Here is a 20,165-nt window from a genome sequence, read left to right on the forward strand (position 1 = left end):
GAACCATAGGCCCTTGATCCCTCTGTAGCTTGATTGCTTCGGATTGAGGGTGACGGACTAATTTGCTTCTCGCAACCCTAGGTTTACAACTTTTATAGAGAGAATGTGGGAGATGATTTCTACAGAGTATTGTGGCTAAAGATGGTGTATTCAATTGTTTATTTCAGAACCTTATGGCCTCTTTATATAGGCATGGGGTGACTCACTCCGACCAATCAAATGACGTGAATCGAAATGGAATTATAGGGTTAGAAGATCTCTGCTCGGAATCTATTTCGTAGCCCCGAAGAATCGAAAAAAGGCTACTAGGGTTTTGGTGCGTCGATCAAACGAATGACAGAACATTCCAGAATTGTGGAAAAAGACGATCTGGCGGCCGAGGAATGCATCTCACGGGCGAGGAATTGATCTCTCTGAGAGAATTTCAAACACCATATGCCACGGGTGAAAGAAAGATGTGGGGGCCGTGAGATAGATCTTGTGGCCAATAGATGTATTTTCCTAAGATGCTGTATTTTTGTCTGAAAGACTGTTTGACTCTGAATTAGGGCTGTTACTCGAAACCGGAAAATCGATCGAAACCGAAAAAATCGGACCGGACCGGATTTTTTAAACCGGTTGAATAATTTCGATCCGGTTCCGGTTTATAAAATTTTATAAACCGAAAAAATAATTTCGATCCGGTTTATGTGTTTTAAAAACCGGTTGAAACCGGACCGGTTATATATATGTATAATATATACATATATATATATATACATATATATATATACATATATATATATATATATAAACATAGAGGAGGGGTTGAATTATGGATTTTTGGTTGATATTTTGTGGTGTATATTGGTCTAATAAATATATTTATTATATAAAAACTATTTTTATGGGCTTAATTATGTTTTTATGGGATTTTTTTTAATGTATTGAGCTAAAAATTGATCCTTTTTTGTTGGGGCCCAAAAAAAAGGGGTTAAATTATAGATTTTTGGTTGATATTTTATGGGTTGAATTGTAAATTTTTTGATATGTTGAGCAAAAAATATGGCCCATGAATGAAAACCGGATAAACCGGACCGAAACCAGTTGAGCCGGTCGAAACCGGACCGGTTTTATCTCAACCGGTTCCGATTTCTAAAAATCTCAAACCGGATATCCGGTTTCGATCGAAAAATACACCCAAACCGGTCGAAACCGGACCGGTATCACCCCTACTTTGAATTGGGTCCTCTAAGTAGCTAAAAGTACTTACCAAAGTCTATGGACTTATGAGAAGTCGATCAACAATCACTTTATCCATTTATCATCGAGACAGTCTCCAAGATGGGATTTGAAATAATCGTTAGGCCAAATTGGAGTGTCTACAGTATTGTATTGGATGACTCATTATCGATGGAGTGGGTATCCCAAGTGACTCCTGATGAAGCAAGATGACTCGATGATGGAGTGTTGTGATGGGTGGCTCCAAATCGATGGAGTGTTGTAGTGGTTGGCTCATTATCAATGCAGCGTTGTGATAATGGAGTGTTGTGGTAGGGTTAGAGAGTAGTAGATCAAAATCAATGGGAAGTTTGGATGCAAAGAGAGAGATCAAGGTTCAATGGACGGTTTACACATGGGGGGATTTGTTATAACATGTGTGAATGTTAAGTTCCACATCAAATAAATAGAAAAATGGTTGGACCTTAGTATGCGGATTGGGTATTAAGCACGTAATAATAGGTCGATGCATCGTACAAACTCCCAACAAACAACTTGCCAAAAGCATGATGATTGAGTATCAATAGAGATATGAACCAAATACATTTTGTCTTGAAAAAATTTAACGGCTACCGTAAATTTGATAGTATAAAATTTCTACATTTCATCATTTTACAAAGCAAACCTGAGAGTCTTTTAGCTTTTTGTTTCTTTAATGGGCTCCAAATCAAAATGAAGGAAAGAACGAACATCCCAAAGTTAAATGGTGAAGTGAATGTAGCCTGTTCTGTTTATGCTCGATTTGTTGGCATGAGGATATATACATATATATGCAGTGCTGATGCGTATATATGATGGAGGGATCTAGCTAGGAGATGCATGGCTGAGTGACCATCATCAGAATTACTCCAATAATCATACTAGTACAATATCGGAAGGAGGGATGAAGGAATCGAGGGAGAGACCAGGGACGTTGAAGACCACATCGTCTATTCTCCAAATCTCTTCCATTCGAGTCCTACTATAGTGGTAGTACTGTTCCGTTGAGGCAGAGGGAGTGGCAGTGGCAGAGGAGGATTGCTCCCCAAAGCGGAAAATGGTAGCAATTGTCCTACCCCCGTGAGCTATCAACACTCCATCCACCTCTCTGTAGTCTCCAATGGTACTCCCGATCGTCGTCTCCCAATACACCGTCCTCGTCTCCTTATTATGACTACTACTAGTATTGCTTTTGCTATTCTTGTTAAAGTTTGCTGCTTCATCTGGTGGTGTAATTGGTTGGACTCTAGTGAGGTGAGAGTCCTCCAGATATATTAGAAGCCCAGTCTTTTGGGAGAAGTAGCCATAGAGAACGTGCCTAATCACTTCCGCAGGGCCCTCGTTCCTCTCCATCACAGCCGTCCGATCAGCTGCCACTCTTAGGACAAAGCAATCTTCCTCTCCTATTCTTTTCTCCCCCAAGCATTGTGCTTCCCCAAATAGATTTGCTGTGCTCTTCGGATCTAGTCCCTGCATGCAGCTTAATTGGTTCAAAATAAATAAATAAACCACCTAGCTCGATCTTATCTTAGGATGGAAAACAAAAAATGATCGGTACTTAAACAGATTACTTTTGAACCCTAGCTAGGACATGCATGGTTATCATTGGAGTTCACGTAGACTATCTACGAGTTTAAATAAACAAACTTACAGGCAGGATTGGACATTTGTGGTCATAAAACCTACACATGCAGACGTATTATCCCAAAAAGGTGTTGAAGAAACGGCCCTCAGCAATGATCGAGAAACTTCTCCATGTCTTTTAATTCTTTATATACGGCTGTACTCGTCTTAGTAGTCCAGCTATTGTAATGTGTTTGTGAATGTTCAATTTGTGAAGAGATTTTGTCCAAAAAGAGATTGGATATATTTGTTTGTTTCCTTTACAAATTCAATATCCAAACACAACCTATAAATGTCATAGGATTCTAAACCTAAGTAACAGACTGCATTGAACGCAACTCTCTTCCCTTCTTTAATTAAGGAGTATAATTTATTAAGTTCTGATTTCATAAACCAGAATTGGTAAGATCATTTTACTCTCTTTCCTTTTCTCTTTTTTCTGCTAATAAGTACGTTTTGGATCGGTGGGAGCATTCAGAAAGGCAAAAAGACGAAACCAACACATACAAGATGAAAAGAAGAAATAACTTCAGAAAAGAAAAAAAAAAAGATGACAAGGAAGAATGACATTCATCAATTTATGGAATTCGGGATAGTACTGGAAATGAAGAGAGGAAGTTTAAAAGAAACAAAGTAAGAGGAGCTACTGTGGAATCACTTCACGGTAAAATTCATGTACAAAGCACAGCTTGCATTTGGTGCAAAATTATTATTCATGCATTCTTGAAAAAATTAAAAAAAAACAATCTTATATATAGCTGTTGTTCGAGATCAAGAAGAGAACGGAAAATCACCTGAATAACTAAAAGTACTCCAACAATTGGCAGAGTACGCAAGGGATGGTAATCTTAAATTACTAATTAATACTCCAAAATAATTGATGGATGTGTTGATCGATCCCCTTCGGGCTAACGTCAAATAGTCTTGGCCACATAACAACAGAAAAGGAGATAACGACTAGTGGCCATAATAGGGTGCAGAAGAAGTATAGGGTGCTGTTTGTTTGACAAAAGTATAAGGCGCTGTTTGTTTGACAAAGATATATATATATATATATATATATATATATATATATATATATATATACGAGTCCTCTTCTAATAAGGACCACCTCATTTTAATAAAATGCAGACCTCCCTTTCCCGATCGAATTTCGACAATCCGAGCCGCTCAATGTGTTCAGAACGTAATTTTAAGGACACATTCTAAGAATCAGCAAAAAAAAAGACCGGGAAGGGCTTCATCCGAGCAGTTTTTGTTTGTTTTTTATCGAACGGTTCAAATAAAAACTGCTCAAATCAAGCCCTTCCCGGTCATTTTTTTTTGCCGATTTCTCGCGAGTACCCTTAAAATCACGTTCTGAACACATTGAGCGCCTCGGATCATCGAAATCCGATCGGGAAAGGCGAAAAATGAGGAGGTCCGCATATAAGGTCCGCATTTTAAAATTCTTACCTGAAGATTTCTATATATATATATATATCTTTCATTTCCCGATCAAATTTTGAAAATCCGAACCGTTCAATGTGTGCAGAACGTAATTTTAAGGGTCCCCGCGGGAAATTAGCAAAAAAAATGACCGGAAAGGGCGTCATTCGAGCAGTTTTTTTTGAACCGTTCAATGAAAACTGCTCGGATGATGCACTTTCCGGTCATTTTTTTTGCTGATTTCTCACGGGGACTCTTAAAATCACGTTCTGATCACTTTGAGCGGCTCGGATCATTGAAATTCAATCGGGAAGGAGAGTCCCGCATTTTAATAAAATGAGGGATCCCTCACCGGAACCTAACTATATATATATATATATATATGTATATATATATATGCGGACCTTATATGCGGACCTCCTTATTTTTCGCCTTTTCCAATCGGATTTCGATGATCCGAGGCGCTCAATGTATTCAGAACGTGATTTTAAGGGTACTCGCGAGAAATCGGTAAAAAAATGACCGGGAAGGGTTTGATTTGAGCAGTTTTTATTTGAACCGTTCAATAAAAAAACAAACAAAAACTGCTCGGATGAAGCCCTTCCGGGTCTTTTTTTTTGCTGATTTCTTGCGTATACCCTTAAAATCAGGTTTTGAACACATTGAGCGGCTCGGATCATCGAAATTCAATAAGAAAAGGGAGGTCCGCATTTTATTAAAATAAGGTGATCCTTATAAGAAGGGGACTCTATATTGTGTGTGTGTATATATATATATATATATATATATATATATATATATATATATATATATATATATATATATATATATGCGCCTCGGATGGATTAGACACATATTCATTAATGTTTAATTAACTCTTTACAATTAATTAATAAATTCCTTTTTGCAGTTAAAAAGAAGTAGGTTTTAATTTCACAATATGTGATATATACACTAGGTTGGAGTGTATCAATTTATGAAGTTTCATATATACTAGTATAAAACTATATCTGAATTCCCGATTGACCGAGGAAAAAAAAAAACTAGATCTGTCTTTAACATTTGTCCCGTTAAAGGTGCGATCCTTAAGTTGTGTTTTTCGTGATAAAGCTGGAGGCCGGGGGGTGGGAAAATAGAGAAAGGGAAAAGTAAAAGGGACCCCAACATGATAGGAAGATCCAAATTACTACTTCTAGTTACTATTAGCAGCCTTTGTGAGGTGGCAAATCCCAAGAAGGGCATGCAGTACTGAATATTGGTCTTAAAGTAAACTCGTTTATCAAAGAAGGTAAGGGATGCCTGGGAAAGTAGGGGACAAAGCATGCGCCTTTTAATAATTTCATTGCAATTAAACAAGAGGTAATTAATTACAGATTGCCAATCTTCCCATCCACTTAATTAAGAGTGCTAGGGATAAAGAAAATAAGCAAAAAATTTGACCCTTAAAGTATTCATTTTCTTTGTACTTAGTATTTCTCACTTAATTATTACCCAATTAAGCTTCTTGGGCATGGGGTTTTGTGTATGTGTTACTACTACTGCATGTGTTAATTCGATCGTTTGACAACGGTTGTTTAATTTCCTTTTTCAGGTAGAAATTTATCCATGCCCACCTAGCTACTTGTATAATCCTTAAATATTTCAAGCATTCGGAAAACCCAAAATCATATCATCGTAATTTGTCATATAGAATGAGAATCTCTAATTCTACTGTACCTAACATTGTTATAGTGACATACTTTTTGTATTTCAAGTAAAGGGATCACATAATTAATTATTCTCCCCCGTAATATTTTTACATCGATCCATTTGTAATTGGATGCAAGTTTTTGATCGATGTGGTTACTACTATTAATAATTTTGTGGCGCAAATGACAGTAGTTGAACCTAACTAACCTGGATAATACGGCGTAAAGGACGATGCGGACCTTTTGCAGCATGAGTGCCGAGCCAAGGGGTATGCCTCCAAACGATCTTGCCGTTGCTTCCGGCGATGACTTTTTCTCTACCACCAACGGTACCATTTCCTAAAACCAGCTCCAGTGACCACATCCCTGGACTCATCTGCCACAGCACAAAGCATCCATTCTCCCCTCTTGATCTGGTCCCAATACTCTTCACTCTTCCTCCTCCCGCCTTCCCACTACTAGTAGAACTAGAAGAAGACGGAGATGATGATGATGATGATGATGATGACAACAACGACGACGATGATATTTCTGTCTCGCAACATATCATCTTCACAGTCCCTGTCGTGTACATATTCTTTATCATCATCATACTCTCACCACCACTACTACTACGCTGCTGCTGCTTTATACATCCCGTCGCCGCCAAGTATTGTTCTATTATATAATGCGCGGTAGAAGTCTCCTGAATATAGTTCATTAACACAAACACACAAACAGTTTCCATTTTCTCATTCGCCCCCCAAATTAAAAGGAAAAGTTGGAATATATCTCAAGTTACAAACAAACATCTCTGTATGTGGAGAACAGAAGTAATGAAAAAAAGTACAGTAATCAAAGTCAGCTAGCTTACAATGGGAATGTCCTTAATAATTTGTGGACGGTGAAGAATTGGGAAATTGGTGGTGATAGACTTGAGAGGAATGGGAGCGAGAGGACAGCCCAATACCCCAAGCAGAAGCCTCAAATCCTGCCTTTTGGCCCGAATGTGGGGGATACCACCGCCGCCACCACCGTAGTACATTAATGCTGACATTATTGAGAAGCCATTGCCATTGCCATTTGGGGGGCGGACGTTGTTGTTGTTGTTGTTCTTGTGCACTCGAAACCATTCCCTTAACACTTCCCATGACGACGATGATGAAGCATTATTGTTATTGGAAGAAGAAGAAGAAGAAGTGGTGGTGGTGGTGATCATTAATGTCTCCTCCTTGTTGCTTATAAATTCATCTTGCATTATTAATTCAAGATCCGGCCCTTCCATCAGAGGCTTCAGAGGTTGCACCCACCAATATCCCCCGTTCTCCGCCCTCCTTCGACCTCCTCCTCCTCCACCTCTCGACCCCATTTTGTGTGTATAGATGTGATTAACAAATTAATGCTCCCAAATTTAAGGAGATACTAGTAAAAAGACAAGCCAGTAGTCCGATCGAAATTGGAAAGAAGAGTGATAGTACTCAGGGGTAGTAGCTAGCTAGTGAGGATTGTAATTAACATGAAATAACTTAGGAGTGCTTGTGATCGATCATGTGAAATTAAGAAGACACGTACGTACGGTTGTGGATTCAAATGGGCGATCGATCGAGAATAATGAGGCAAAGACAGAGAGATACATATATACAGTAAATATACTCATTCACAGACGACGTGTGCCGTGCCTGCAGCAGGGAGATCCATCGATCTAATTATTAAGAACCCGGCAATTAATACCAGCCAGTAATCTGAAGAAGCATAATACTAAGGCATAGGTAGGGGTGGGGGACGGAGAGGTAATACAGTACTAACTTTAATTAAGAGGCCGGGAACCAGCTGCAGCCAGAATTGGATTGGATGATTTGTTTTGTGTAGAGAGAGAGAGAGGGGCCAGGAGCTTAAGGGAGAATTAAAACAAAAAAAAAAGGGGCAACCTACTCCATCCGTCCAACGGCACTCCTCCAACTTTTTGTTTTTTCATTTATATATAATAGTACTACTAATAATACTAACAATAATATAAAATGTACTGATATTTTTATGTTTAATTTGTTGGTCTAATAAGTGAATATATATCACATACCCACCTACTAGATACCATCCCACAGTAAGCATAATTTTCTTGGTCCAAGTAATCACCTAATTGATAGGAACGTGATATCTTGGATATGAGCGTCTAAGTAGGGAGATTTAGCGCATTAGAGGCGTGTTTTATTCCATTTTTCACTTGATGCCGTGTTTTGCTTTGGTTTTGTGTTTTTATTATTTTCACAGGTAATAGGGCGGATTTAATGCCAAGGTTGGAATGAGTGGCTTTGAGGCCGGTTCATACGTTGTCGGGATGCCAAAGCGGAGTCATGAATGTCGGGTGATGTCGTTAACATGTCGGGTGGCCAAATCCTATGCAAGGCTCGGGAAATGGCCGTTGACGTGTGCGGTATCGATACTTTCATTTCCTGTATCAATACAATGAAGTATAAAATTGGTCCAAGAAAGAACAGAACAACGGGTATCGATACTTCAATTTACTGTATCGATACCGAAGGCTCCACGGGGGAATTTTGGTCTTCGTTGTTTTTATTTTTATTATTCTTTATTCCATTATAATTGGGGTTTGGTATAAATACCCCCGGAACTCCGTTTTTAGGGTTAGTTCTTTTTATTAGCAGCTTTCTTTTTACGTTCTTTGCTTTTGAGAGCTCTTTTCTTTGAAGTCTTCAAGTTTTGTTCAAGAACACATCTTCCGGTAACTTATTTTACGTTTCGTTCTTAATTAAAGTTGCTCGTGGATCTCAATTTAGTTTTAATCTTTTGTTTAAATTAGATTTCAAGCATGATCGATGCAAGTTAAGGTTTATTTTGCTTTTTGTTTAATAATCTGTGAGTAGTCTTATAGGTAGGGTCGCGGGGTGCGTAGCACACCGTGGCTAATTCGGACACTGCTCCTTTCATCAAACTATTAAATTAAACGATTTTCGATTGGAAAACACTTCCTGCGGACGAACCCAGGCATCGTCGGAGCCTATGTGAACGGGGGAATGGGGGTCCAAAACTCATTCTTCGCTGCGCATGGGTATACGGCGACCATAGGATCTCGCATCTTGCGGGGTATCTTTTTCAATCTAAAATTAAACGTTTTTAAGAACTCCAAACAGAGCAGGTTAATCCGGATTAGTTACAAGTGCTATGAACCCTACGATTTGACCTCCTTTTAATTTTCTAAAAAAAAGCACATTCAATTTTCTTGTTTTAGTTAATCTCTCAATCAAACCGGCAAAGGGTGGCTACCTAAGAGTCCATTAAACTAGTTAAGCCCGAATTTTTAGTTAGCACACATTACCATCTCTGTGGATTCGACTCCGGACTTACCGGATATTGTGCTGCGTCGGTCTCCGCCCTACGCTTGAGACAACCCATTAATTTAGGATTAGGAAATCGTCAAGCACTAATTACTAGTAATATGTAGTGGAGTGTATCTTTAATCAAACGGACCAGCTAGCTAACTAGAGATCAATTCGGATCCAAGTCGGGGAGGCTTTTCTTTGACCATCGCATGCATGCATGTGGTGACTCGTGTGAGTGAGACCAGTTTTCAATCGAAACGTATGTAGAGTGTAATTGGTGGGAAAATCAGTTAAGCATATACTTAAATCAAACTTTAGGGAACTTATCTCCGTTTTCATACTTCATCAAAATAAATCAGATTTCAAAATTTAGACTGAAAAAATAGCTTACCTATTTCAAGCTTATCAAGCCTAATTTGATTTCCATCGATCGTATTTTCATTTATCGTAATTGTAGTGATGAAGGATCAAAGTAGGGTTTTTTTTTTTGCTCTATTCTTCTTCCATTTGACTGAAAAAATAGCTTACATAATTCAAGCCTAATTTGATTTCCATCGATCGTAATTGCGGAGTGATGAAGGATCAAAGTTAATTGGGGGATCTTTGTTTCCATCCTAGTGTTTATTCTTGAGCCCTTCCGAATGATCAGAAGTCCCAGAATGATTATCATGTCGCTTTCCCTTCTCTTATCTTACATCAACTGAACACCATACCTAGGGCCACTCAAAAAATCCGATGAACCACGAAACCAATCCAGATCGAACCGATTCGTACCTTTTGAATTCTGTCCATAAATTAATGATCTGGACATGGATTGAAAAATTTAGAAAATATATCGTGACTTGCGATCGGTTCACGGATTTTCATTACGAAACCGTGGATTAACCGAACTGGACTGTGAGATATTTATTGTATATAAATAATTTCGTTAAAACTTTTTTTTTACTAATTTTAATATTTTACCTTAATAATGGGATATAGTGTAGGTCTACATAAAATCTAAGGATAAAGCGTAGTTCTTTGTAATGGGATAAGTAACCTTAGTTCAGTAGTTCTTTAAATTACTCCGTATTTTCCTATTTTCTATCCCAAGTTCAACTCCGTATGTTCTTATTTTCTATTCCTAGTTCAGAAGCTGCGGCCGCAATGCTCTCCTCCCTCCCTCCCTCTCACTCTCACTCTCTCTCTCTCTCTACACTCCAGTCTCCACAGTCCAAATTTTACACCGGTTGATCTATCTGTCTCTCTCGCTCGCACACCTTTAGGCCTCTATCTCTCTCTCACTCGCACACCGCAGGCTCATAGCTCCATGACCTTTGTCGTGGTGGTATCCGTGACCTCCCACTTTGATGTTTTTTGAACTGTAATGATGTCTAGAAAGTAGAAACCAATTTGGTGTTTGGTTTGGTTGAATGGATATCTAGTTTGGGATAATGCTTCAGCTTCATTTTTTGCTTGCTTATGTAATGTAATCTGTGAATAAAACTGTAACCGATCTGTAAGTCACCGATTAGATTGAAACCGAACCATAGAACTTTTGGTTCGGACACGAATTTCATTTTGTATAAACTGTGATTAACGGTTTGGTTCTCGGATTCCTAAAAATCCGATCCAGACCGCGAGCAGCCCTGCTCCTCTTGGGACCATCGTACCGCAGCTACAGGCTACCTCCTCGAGTCTTTTCACCCTGGAAATTTTACTCCATTAATTTAGCGATAACGCTACTGACACAAACTTTGCACATATTTGTGCACAGATTTTGTGTGTGGCCCACTTTTGGCTCTCTCACAAATGAATCGATTTGTTCATTAATTTAAAATATTTTCGAGGGATCCCATAAAAAATCAGCTCAATAGGATACATGTCCAAAAAATATTGTAAGACTAATGAACAGATTGGATCATTAGTGTGGGATCCAAAAAAATCTGTGCACAAATTTGTGCAATATTATCTGTATCAGTAGCACGTTTGTTAATGGGAGACTTAATTATCCATCCTCAAATCTCATCCAACTTAAGTATTCATCCTCTATTTTTTGAACAGTTATGATTTCATCCCTGTTTTTTTTTTTTACCAAAAGCGCCCCTAATATATATACTAGAAAATGAGACCAAAACATAATCTTTCTCATCCCGTCCCACGATTTCCGTTCAATTCCTAAAATTATGGATCCCAAAAATTCGGGTGGGATTATATATAAATAAGCATCTCTCTCTCTCTCTCTCTCTCTCTCTCTCTCTCTCTCTCTCTCCAAAGTCCTCCATTCGTTCTCCATAAACAACTCTCTCTCTCTCTCTCTCCAAAGTCCTCCATTCGTTCTCCATAAACAACCACCGCCATTCACACGTCCTCGGGTGGGCGGCGATCCATTCGTCGTCCGACGTCTTCCGCTCTATCGCCGCCGTTTCCCTCCTCCCTCTCGCCGATCAATCATCCTCCGTCGTCATCAATGAAGCTGACATAAATCTCCCTTCGGTACCGTTGCTGTCGACCGATTCCCTCCTCCCTTTCGCCAATCAATCATCTTCTATCGTCAAATGAAGTTTAACGGAGAAGTGGGCGTTATTGTTGTCGCCAGAGCAAATCTTCAAGATGTAGTGATTTAAAGTTTTTTTTTTTTGTTTATATGGTTTGGGTATTCATGGTTTATTAACCATGAATTGGCGATTGAATATTCATGTTTTTTTTCTCGTCTTGTTCGTTGATTTTTTTTATTTATGGCTTGTTTGGGTATTCTTACCATGATTATTAATGAAGGTTTCTATGACGATACACAGATTGAATGGTTTTTTGTTTATTTGAACCATTAACCATGAAATATTTGTTCGAATCATGGGATATTAATCGTGTCCATGTGGTAATCGTTATGGTAATTTAACCATGTAACGGTTTGAATATCATGTTATATTTTTTTTTACGGTAATTTAGCCATGTTCCATGTAATAAGATCAATGAAAAATATGACTTTCTGTTATCTGGTTGGCCAACTCGAAGAATGAAGAAAAAATGTAAATATGTGGTCAACTTATCATGTTATATTCCTAAAAATAAGTAATCAATCATATTGAAATTTACCAAATCCCATTGAAGTAGGAAAATAATCCAATCCAATCCCACTAAATTGGGAAAACAATCAAATCCAATCCCACTAAATTAGGAAAGCAATATAACATTGAATTAGAACAATAATCCAATCCAATCCCACTAAATTGGGAAAACAATCAAATCTAATCCCACTAAATTAGGAAAGCAATATAACATAATATATGTATATCATAGTGAAAAGGGTAAGAAAGGTAATTCACACACTAAAAGGATGAAAACATAAGTATGAAAAAAAAGCGGAATGAATTCTTACATGACATGGATAAAGAGGATGAATATTTAAATATTCCTTTGTTAATTTAGTGACCAAGACAATAATTTTTAAAACCGGAAAAGTTGGGGGCATAGATAGTTGTTAAAGAGTAGGCCGTTTGGAGTATCTACTTGTACGCAATGCAAACTCCTCTGGCAAGGCTTGCTTGCCATTTTGCCTTGATCTTTGCTTCATGCGCAGCGCACAGGACTGGAGTAATGGGTTTTAGTTATCCTCCACTTTAACATACTAGTAGAAGTTGGATGATGCTATGGTGTTTTCGGTCATTTTGAAAACACCGTAATTTTTGGCATAACTTCATCATTATGAGCATAACTAAAACTCATTACAAGTATAACAAAATCCAAACAAAGCATAACCAAGAAATATCCAAAAAATCAACCAAGGCATAATAACTAACAAGTTATGCCTTGTTCTGATTTTGTTATGCTTGTAATGAGTTTTGGTTATGCTCATAATAATTTTGTTATGCCAAAAATTACGGTGTCCCCAAAATGCCCGAAAACACCGAGGTCATTCCCGTAGAGGTTAGTATGGTTAATAGTACTAGGTCTTAGGTAAGGAAATATATAGCATAGAGATTTGTCGTACATATAAACACTATAGATAAAGATTCCTCATCAACATAATGAAGTACTAGTACTATTTTTAAATAAATAAATACATACTTTAGGTACTCCATTGGCAATAACTAAAAGTCCAGATGTACTAGGTATTCTAGGTCTCTTTCCCCCCGCCCCCCCTCCCCCTCACGGATTCTAGGTCTCTTAAGAAGCTGGTAGTTTCAGTTTGACGTTCAAATTAGGAACCCACGAAATGGTGGGGCAGTTTTTATTGCTAAAAAATTTCTGTTAGCTCCTGAGTCCTGATTGAGGGATGAATAAGTGAAACAAAACAAGTACAAAAAACGAATTAGAAAAGGAGAAAAAAGGCGCTGGAGAAAATTAATTAAAAGAGCAAGTTGGAGAGTCGGCATCAATGAGGTGGAAGTGGGAATGGTGGGTGGACGAATAAGACTAGTAAAGCTTTCATAGAACTAGAAGTTGATCAACTGTGCCTATCAAAGGTGTGAAGGGTGCTGTGTGGGTATGCTTCCTTGATCAAACAGTGCTTTATCGCCAAGGCAGGAAGGGAAAAAAAAAAATTTCATGACACCAACATTTAGAAAACCGACGACATAAAACCGAACATTGATTACGCACTACAAAAGTTGCTTGTTGATTTTAACCACCAAACAGGCTAAATGTCTGTATTCCAAAACTAAGGAGACCTACTAGTAACGGGTTTGTACTCGTAACAAACAAAATAAACAAAAATAGTCTAAATCTTTTTAGTGTGCATCAGTTGAAGCCACAAGCAGAATGGTAGCAGGAAAACCTTAGTAAGGGAGGATACCATCCCCAGCCAGCTTCAACTCTACTTGGATACCAAACTATAATTTCGACTTCATGACATGGTAATGACCACACTTTGAATACTAGTTACAGTTCTGCCTCCCAACCAGAGGAACCAAAGACAGGAAACTACAATCAGTCGGCAAACAAGTAGCAGAAAACAACTAAAATCCTACAAAAGATAACACTACACCAAGTAATAAAACATAGGGAGACTTGGCCAAAAATCCCTCAAATTTACATTTTCTGAGCTCAAGGACAAGCACCTTTTGCAATCAAATATAAGGACAAATGTGCCTATGAAAGTGCCTAAAATCCTAGGGTACCCTATGAAAGTGCCTAAAATCCTAGGATGCTCTACGAAAGTGCCTAAACCACTAAAATTCTATAATAGGAAAGTGCACCTAAAACCCTATGAAAGTGCACCAAAAACCCTATGAAAGTGCACCAAAAACCCTATGAAAGTGCCTAAACATGTTTTGGCCTTATGGCTAAAAAACTCAAAAAGTTGGAGAACCTCCACTGAAAACTATTTTGCTGGCGTCCTTCCCCTAAATGAAAACTATTTTACCGTCCTTATGGCTAATTTTCCCTAAAACGTAGTGCCGTTGCAAAGTTCAGTTACTCAGCCATCTGCTTGTGTGACATTGCAAATACAACTGGACCACCAAATCAACCATTTTAACTCAAGTTATTCTGAGAATATAACTCCTCAATTTATGAGATGAATACAAAATAAATCCATATCATTTGTAGTCAAAGAAGGAAACAACAAGGATGGTCACCGTCCATCTGCCACCAGCACTTGAAATCCTTCATGATTATCTTCATTGATCAAAATTGTGAACCCTTCCAGTGGAGAACAACCAACAAACCCAACCATACCATGCTTACTTGTACTGCTGTGATACCTCGCCCACCAGTCTATCCATAAACTCGCATTTTTTATCAAATCCCCACCCTGGGTTGCTCTGCATAACATAATTTTTCTTTGTAAGAAATGACAATGCTACCAACATAATATTCCAAATCACACACGTTCCATAAACATTTATGCTGAAGTTTTGATTGCAGAGAAACAATTAAGGGAAACAAAATGAAGTTACAATTTTTCCTCTTTCCATAGATAATTGTCAATAAAATCTGCTCTCTATAGTCATCCATAAAAACTCAAATGGTGTACCTAGCATCATTTTTCCAGCACCCTTAACAGATTCAGAATCCAAACAGAACATGAGGGTACGCACTACACTATTTACTAAAAAAACTGCAACAAATGAAAGTGCCCTAACCTCTAATCTAAAACACACACAGTACTAGGATCATGGAACTATGGAGGGAGGTTCAGAAATATAAGGAAAATGGCAGGGAAACAAAGAAATAGATCTAGCTGCCTCACATATTTCTTTCACCTATCCTTTTTCCACTATGAATTCCTCCATATACCTAAGATCCGCACATTGAATAGAACGACACAGAGGAAAACAATCACCTGACAAAAAGGAAATTCCAGACGACATACACAGTCAACACCAAACAATCACAAAATATTTCTTTTCTTATTAAGTATCAAATACATAATGCTCTCCCATTATTACTTGTAAAAAGGAATCCGAAAATAACGAGAAGAAGAAAAAACTCAAATTAGCAAAATAGAGTAGTTAAGTTAACAAAGCAATGCCTACTCTCCTTCATCGCATTTCCAAACTGGTTTCAAATTCCCTGTCAGTAAACCACTCACACAAACAGTACACCTTTGCATAAACTTCAACCGTTGTTGGAGCCGAGGTTCCGTAAGGGAAATCTAGGAGAGCCATGGAATATGACCTATAAGGGGTAGCGGTTAATTCAGCAACTAACTCGGTAATAAATATAATTTAATTTCACAAGTTCTGAATGCAACACGCAAGTGTGCTTCCATTTTCCACAAAGTTTCTTTTAGCTCTCATTTACTTCCCTAAACAACCACTTAGTCTTCCAACACCCTAAACCAGTCCAAACGATGAAAATACATTGTTCAATTAACCAGATAACATACATTAAAAATTCTTCAAATAACAAGAACAGTAAACTCTTCTCAAAAGTGAACTGTAATTTTCATCAATTAGATAAAATTATTCCATGAACCTAAGTTATTCTGTGTATCATACACAGAATCCCAAACGGTTTCCAATATAAAGCTAACAATAATATCAAAAACCGCGACCTCTTGCAGAAACCAACCATCTTGTGGGTTGACATAAGAGGCACAAAATCTAGCAATAGTACCAGAAAACCCCTGGTATCGACAAGGTAAGATTCTATAGAAACCCACTGAATAACAGAATATACGTAGAAACAACCCCAACCTGAAGTGAAAGAACAGCACGCTCAGTAAACCACTTCACTGAAGCAGGGGCGCTTTCGGGAAGAGTTTTTGCAACTCTTTCCAGCTCTTCATGCTGCTTCTTAGCAGTTACTCTGTCAGGTCCACTGTAGTAATCCACAAGCTCTTTGATAATAGGGACTCTCTCCATTGCTTCTTTCACAACTTCCTGGTGAAGTCAAATAGATAAAAGAGTTACAGGCAACCCTGAATGACAATTGAAAACAGAAACATTATAGATACGAATTATGCCAGACTCCAATAATTAACAAAGGAAAATAGAATTATTACAAACCATGTAATGCATCTGACGAAATCAACCTACAAGGGTTTTTTTAAATGTTATATAAAAAAAGTGAAATAAAAAGATAAAAAATGATAAGGACAAGAAGTCCTCCAAAAAAGGAATGACAAAAAAACTCTTCAAATGACTGCAATCTCTAGAATTAAACAGCGGATCCCCTTTGAGAGGAGAAGATCAAAGCCCGAAAAAATTATTGCAAATCCTATACACATTTTAGAAATCCACATCCTAATAGATTGTTGCAGTCCTTTAAAGCATAGAACTCGTAGCATGCACATACTGCTCATATCTAAGTAGCCTCTGCTTTGGTATTTGACTCAAATCCAGTCACCATACTCTTCTCGAGAGAAAGCAAGAACAAAAAAGACTGAGAGATTTATGTGATTAACATAACCCTAGTTGATCAAATACAAAAACAAACAAGTAGAAATCTTATTCCTGCCACTCTTGTCAGTGCTAACCATCTCTCCTTCACAAACACAACTTACTAGTATAGTAAACTGAATATCACAATCCACAGGAAAGGAGTTGATCATAACAGGGATATCCCTAACAAGGCTTTAATATTCAAATAGCAATGGAAAAGAGAATTATGACCGATGATACTGTCAAGCAAAATGAAACCAATAATTCAACAGCTGACAAGACTAAAATGGTAAAGCAAGACAGCCAAAGCAAAACTAATCGATCAAGATAAGTACATAACAAATGCAAAAAACAAAATAAAGTTCCAGAAGAATATGTAGATAACTAGATATACAAAAATTAGATTACCTATAACAGTTTCAATCAAAGTAACTAAAATAGATGAAAACAGACAACAGTAAGTGATACCTATATATAAAAATAAAAAAAATATTGAACTATAAAAAAACAGTAAGTGATCACCCTTCTGCAATTATCAAACTAACGTATGTTAACTTCTGACAAATATACGACGCCATTAAAGGAAAACGAACAAAAGAGCAAGTTGACATACCTCCCACTCCGATTGGCTTTGAATTCCCTCGTAAGCCATTAGGAAAGGCTTCATCTTCTCAAGTGCATCTCGAAGAGAAACGGGTGGCTTCTCATCAATGTCAGGGTTTGTACCAAAGTCTTCCATCAAGTACTCTGGCTCACACTCTATCTACAAGACCAAAATACATGCAGAAGAAAGACGTCAGATTTCAAACAATCATTTCCAGGAACTGCTCATTCCTGGTTTAATTAATAAGGAATACAACATGCATTTTACCATGTAATTCGTGTGGACAGCGTCCAAATAGGCATCCTCCATGGGAGAAGGCAAGACTCTGCCACTCATCTCTTCAAATGCTTCAACCAGTTGATTCATTTTATCCGGCCCAAGGGTCATAGCCAATTTCTCACCGTCGGCATCGTCACCAAGGTAAAGGTCAGCACCAAAGTCATCGTCCCCATCTTGAACCAGGCTGTCTCTACCTCGACCTCTTCCTCTCCATCCCTGGCTCCCTCTCCCATGATTGCCTCTTCCTCTAAAACCACCTCTCCCCCTTCCACCATCCTCCATTGTGTCTGCAACAAACCCACCCTTGGACAATATCCCCACGGCCTTCTTTACAGCCTCCTCACGGCTCAACTTTGGTTGGGGTAAACTGCCATCACTGGATGTTGAGCCAACACCTATCCCTTTACCTGGTTTCAAGGGCCTTAGGTGTCGGTTTTCTTCCTTAGCCTTCGTATCGGGAACAGATTGTTTTGCGGGCTTTCCACGGCCGGCACCAGAAAGCACAGAGAGAATACCAGAGGGGAGGTCGCTGTCCTGAGCTAGCAGATTTCTAGGGATAATAGGTTTTGTTGAATCAGACGAAGGCTCCTCTTTGGTGAAGAAAATGGGTCTCTTGGGTCCTAATTGCTCGGGCTCCGCTTGCGGATGAGGAGGAGGAGCGGTGGCTCTGCCGTGTCCAGCGCCATCACCATCAATACTGGTACTACTAACAGCGGACATGAAGGAAGAATATGAAGGAAGGGTTGGGGTAGAAGGGAGGGGTTTACCTCGGCCATGGCCCAACCCAGATGGGAAAGGAGAGGAGCTAAAGTCGCCTTTGGGGTCATCACCATCCCCAGCAGCCTCTGTTTTCCCTGGGAGAGGGGGAGTGGAAGCGGCAATTTGAGAGTCAGAAGGGCCAATTATAGACGAGCCTTGTCCACGACCCCTGCCACTGCCACCTCCACCGCCAGAAGAAGTGGAAAAAGTGGAGGAGGATGGGATAAGAGTGTTTTTTGTGGCATTGCCAATTACTGGATTTGACAATTTTCTCAAGCTTCGTCTCATAGCAACTAGGTTTCTGGACGCTTCACCTGTTTCAATGGCCAATAAATGAAATCTATACAAAAGGGCACATACTAACCATAACCTTAAAAACTCATGGCCCCTAACCTACCCAAATTATTAGAAAATAAAAATCAATAAGTAAAATACTTTGAAAAAATTGTACTCACTATTCAACAAATTAAATCTTCCCAGACAATTGAAGGTGTAAAATCTATAATTCTATTTTGAGAATCAACACCTTTAGTTGAAGAAATCAGAACCATCCAATGAGAAACCCTAACAATCACTATATCATAACTCAAAGCCCTAGCTTTGAAGAGCACGACCCAATCAATAGAACTAATACAAAATGGAGCAATCAAAAGTCTAATATCAATCAACTTGGAACACAATTACACAAACAATTCATCATACAAAACAAAAGATATCAAAAAGCCTAGCTTTCGGTTGAAACTAAAAAGATAGTGCGAGAGACAATAGTTACTGAGTTAGTTCTATGGCGCGACAGCGTTGTTGTGTGAGTTTTGGATTTTGAGAGAGAGAGAGAGAGAGAAAGGTTGTCATTAATAGGTCTTGATCGAGATAGGGAGGAGGAACTCGGTAAGGTGCTTTCTCACCGGGTGGGTATTGCTTTTGATTAATAGTCGGTAGGAGGTTCCGAGAAGAAGGATGAAAGAAAGATGCCCTTTTTTATTCCAAGGAAAGCTAGAAATGTTTTCGCTCTCATGAGAGAAAAGCACTTTCGTAAAGATGAGTGGACAAGTTGGGAAGATGTTGTGCAGTAACGACAAAGTCATTGTGAAGTGATTTGAATGGGAAGGAAGGTACGGCTGGAGTGGATAATGAGCCGTTGGAACTTGGAGCACAACGGCCTTATTGAATCATGGGCGAATCATGGACGTTGCAAAGAAGCTAGTGGCATATCTAGGAGCCACAACACACTGAACAAGCTTTTTTTCCATAGCCAATTAAGTTTCTAGTCTAATGCTTTATTCCACCACCCTATTCTTTCACTTCCAAGATTAACTCTCTAAATTTCTATATATGATGACATTCCCATAGTTTCCATACACTACACATACACGACTTAAGACTTGGCTTAGTCAATTGATTTTTTTAATCTTTTTTTGCT

General features: G+C 38.5%; 2 protein-coding genes across 3 annotated transcripts; both read right to left on the bottom strand.

Annotated features, from left to right (window-relative positions):
- Positions 1 to 1,757: 1,757 nt before the first annotated feature.
- On the bottom strand, positions 1,758 to 7,824 carry LOC131329284 (uncharacterized). Its single transcript, XM_058362377.1, has 3 exons — positions 6,832 to 7,824; positions 6,187 to 6,663; positions 1,758 to 2,709 (listed from the first exon to the last, which is right to left on the bottom strand). Exons 1-3 carry the CDS (start codon positions 7,324 to 7,326, stop codon positions 2,116 to 2,118), a joined length of 1,566 nt encoding a protein of 521 aa, XP_058218360.1. The 5' UTR covers positions 7,327 to 7,824; the 3' UTR covers positions 1,758 to 2,115.
- A 6,904-nt stretch (positions 7,825 to 14,728) lies between these two features.
- Positions 14,729 to 19,526, bottom strand: LOC131329811 (uncharacterized). 2 transcript variants are annotated; one of them, XM_058363185.1, is made up of 4 exons: positions 17,975 to 19,526; positions 17,717 to 17,866; positions 16,417 to 16,602; positions 14,729 to 15,039 (listed from the first exon to the last, which is right to left on the bottom strand). In XM_058363185.1, exons 1-4 carry the CDS (start codon positions 19,031 to 19,033, stop codon positions 14,959 to 14,961), a joined length of 1,476 nt encoding a protein of 491 aa, XP_058219168.1. In that variant the 5' UTR covers positions 19,034 to 19,526; the 3' UTR covers positions 14,729 to 14,958. The 2 variants fall into 2 exon arrangements, with proteins under 2 accessions (XP_058219168.1, XP_058219169.1); XM_058363186.1 differs by lacking the exon at positions 14,729 to 15,039 and adding an exon at positions 15,608 to 15,895 and having other exon boundaries at positions 17,975 to 19,517.
- Positions 19,527 to 20,165: the final 639 nt, after the last annotated feature.

Source organism: Rhododendron vialii, chromosome 6a, assembly GCF_030253575.1.
Source record: "Rhododendron vialii isolate Sample 1 chromosome 6a, ASM3025357v1".
Taxonomy (NCBI): domain Eukaryota; kingdom Viridiplantae; phylum Streptophyta; class Magnoliopsida; order Ericales; family Ericaceae; genus Rhododendron; species Rhododendron vialii.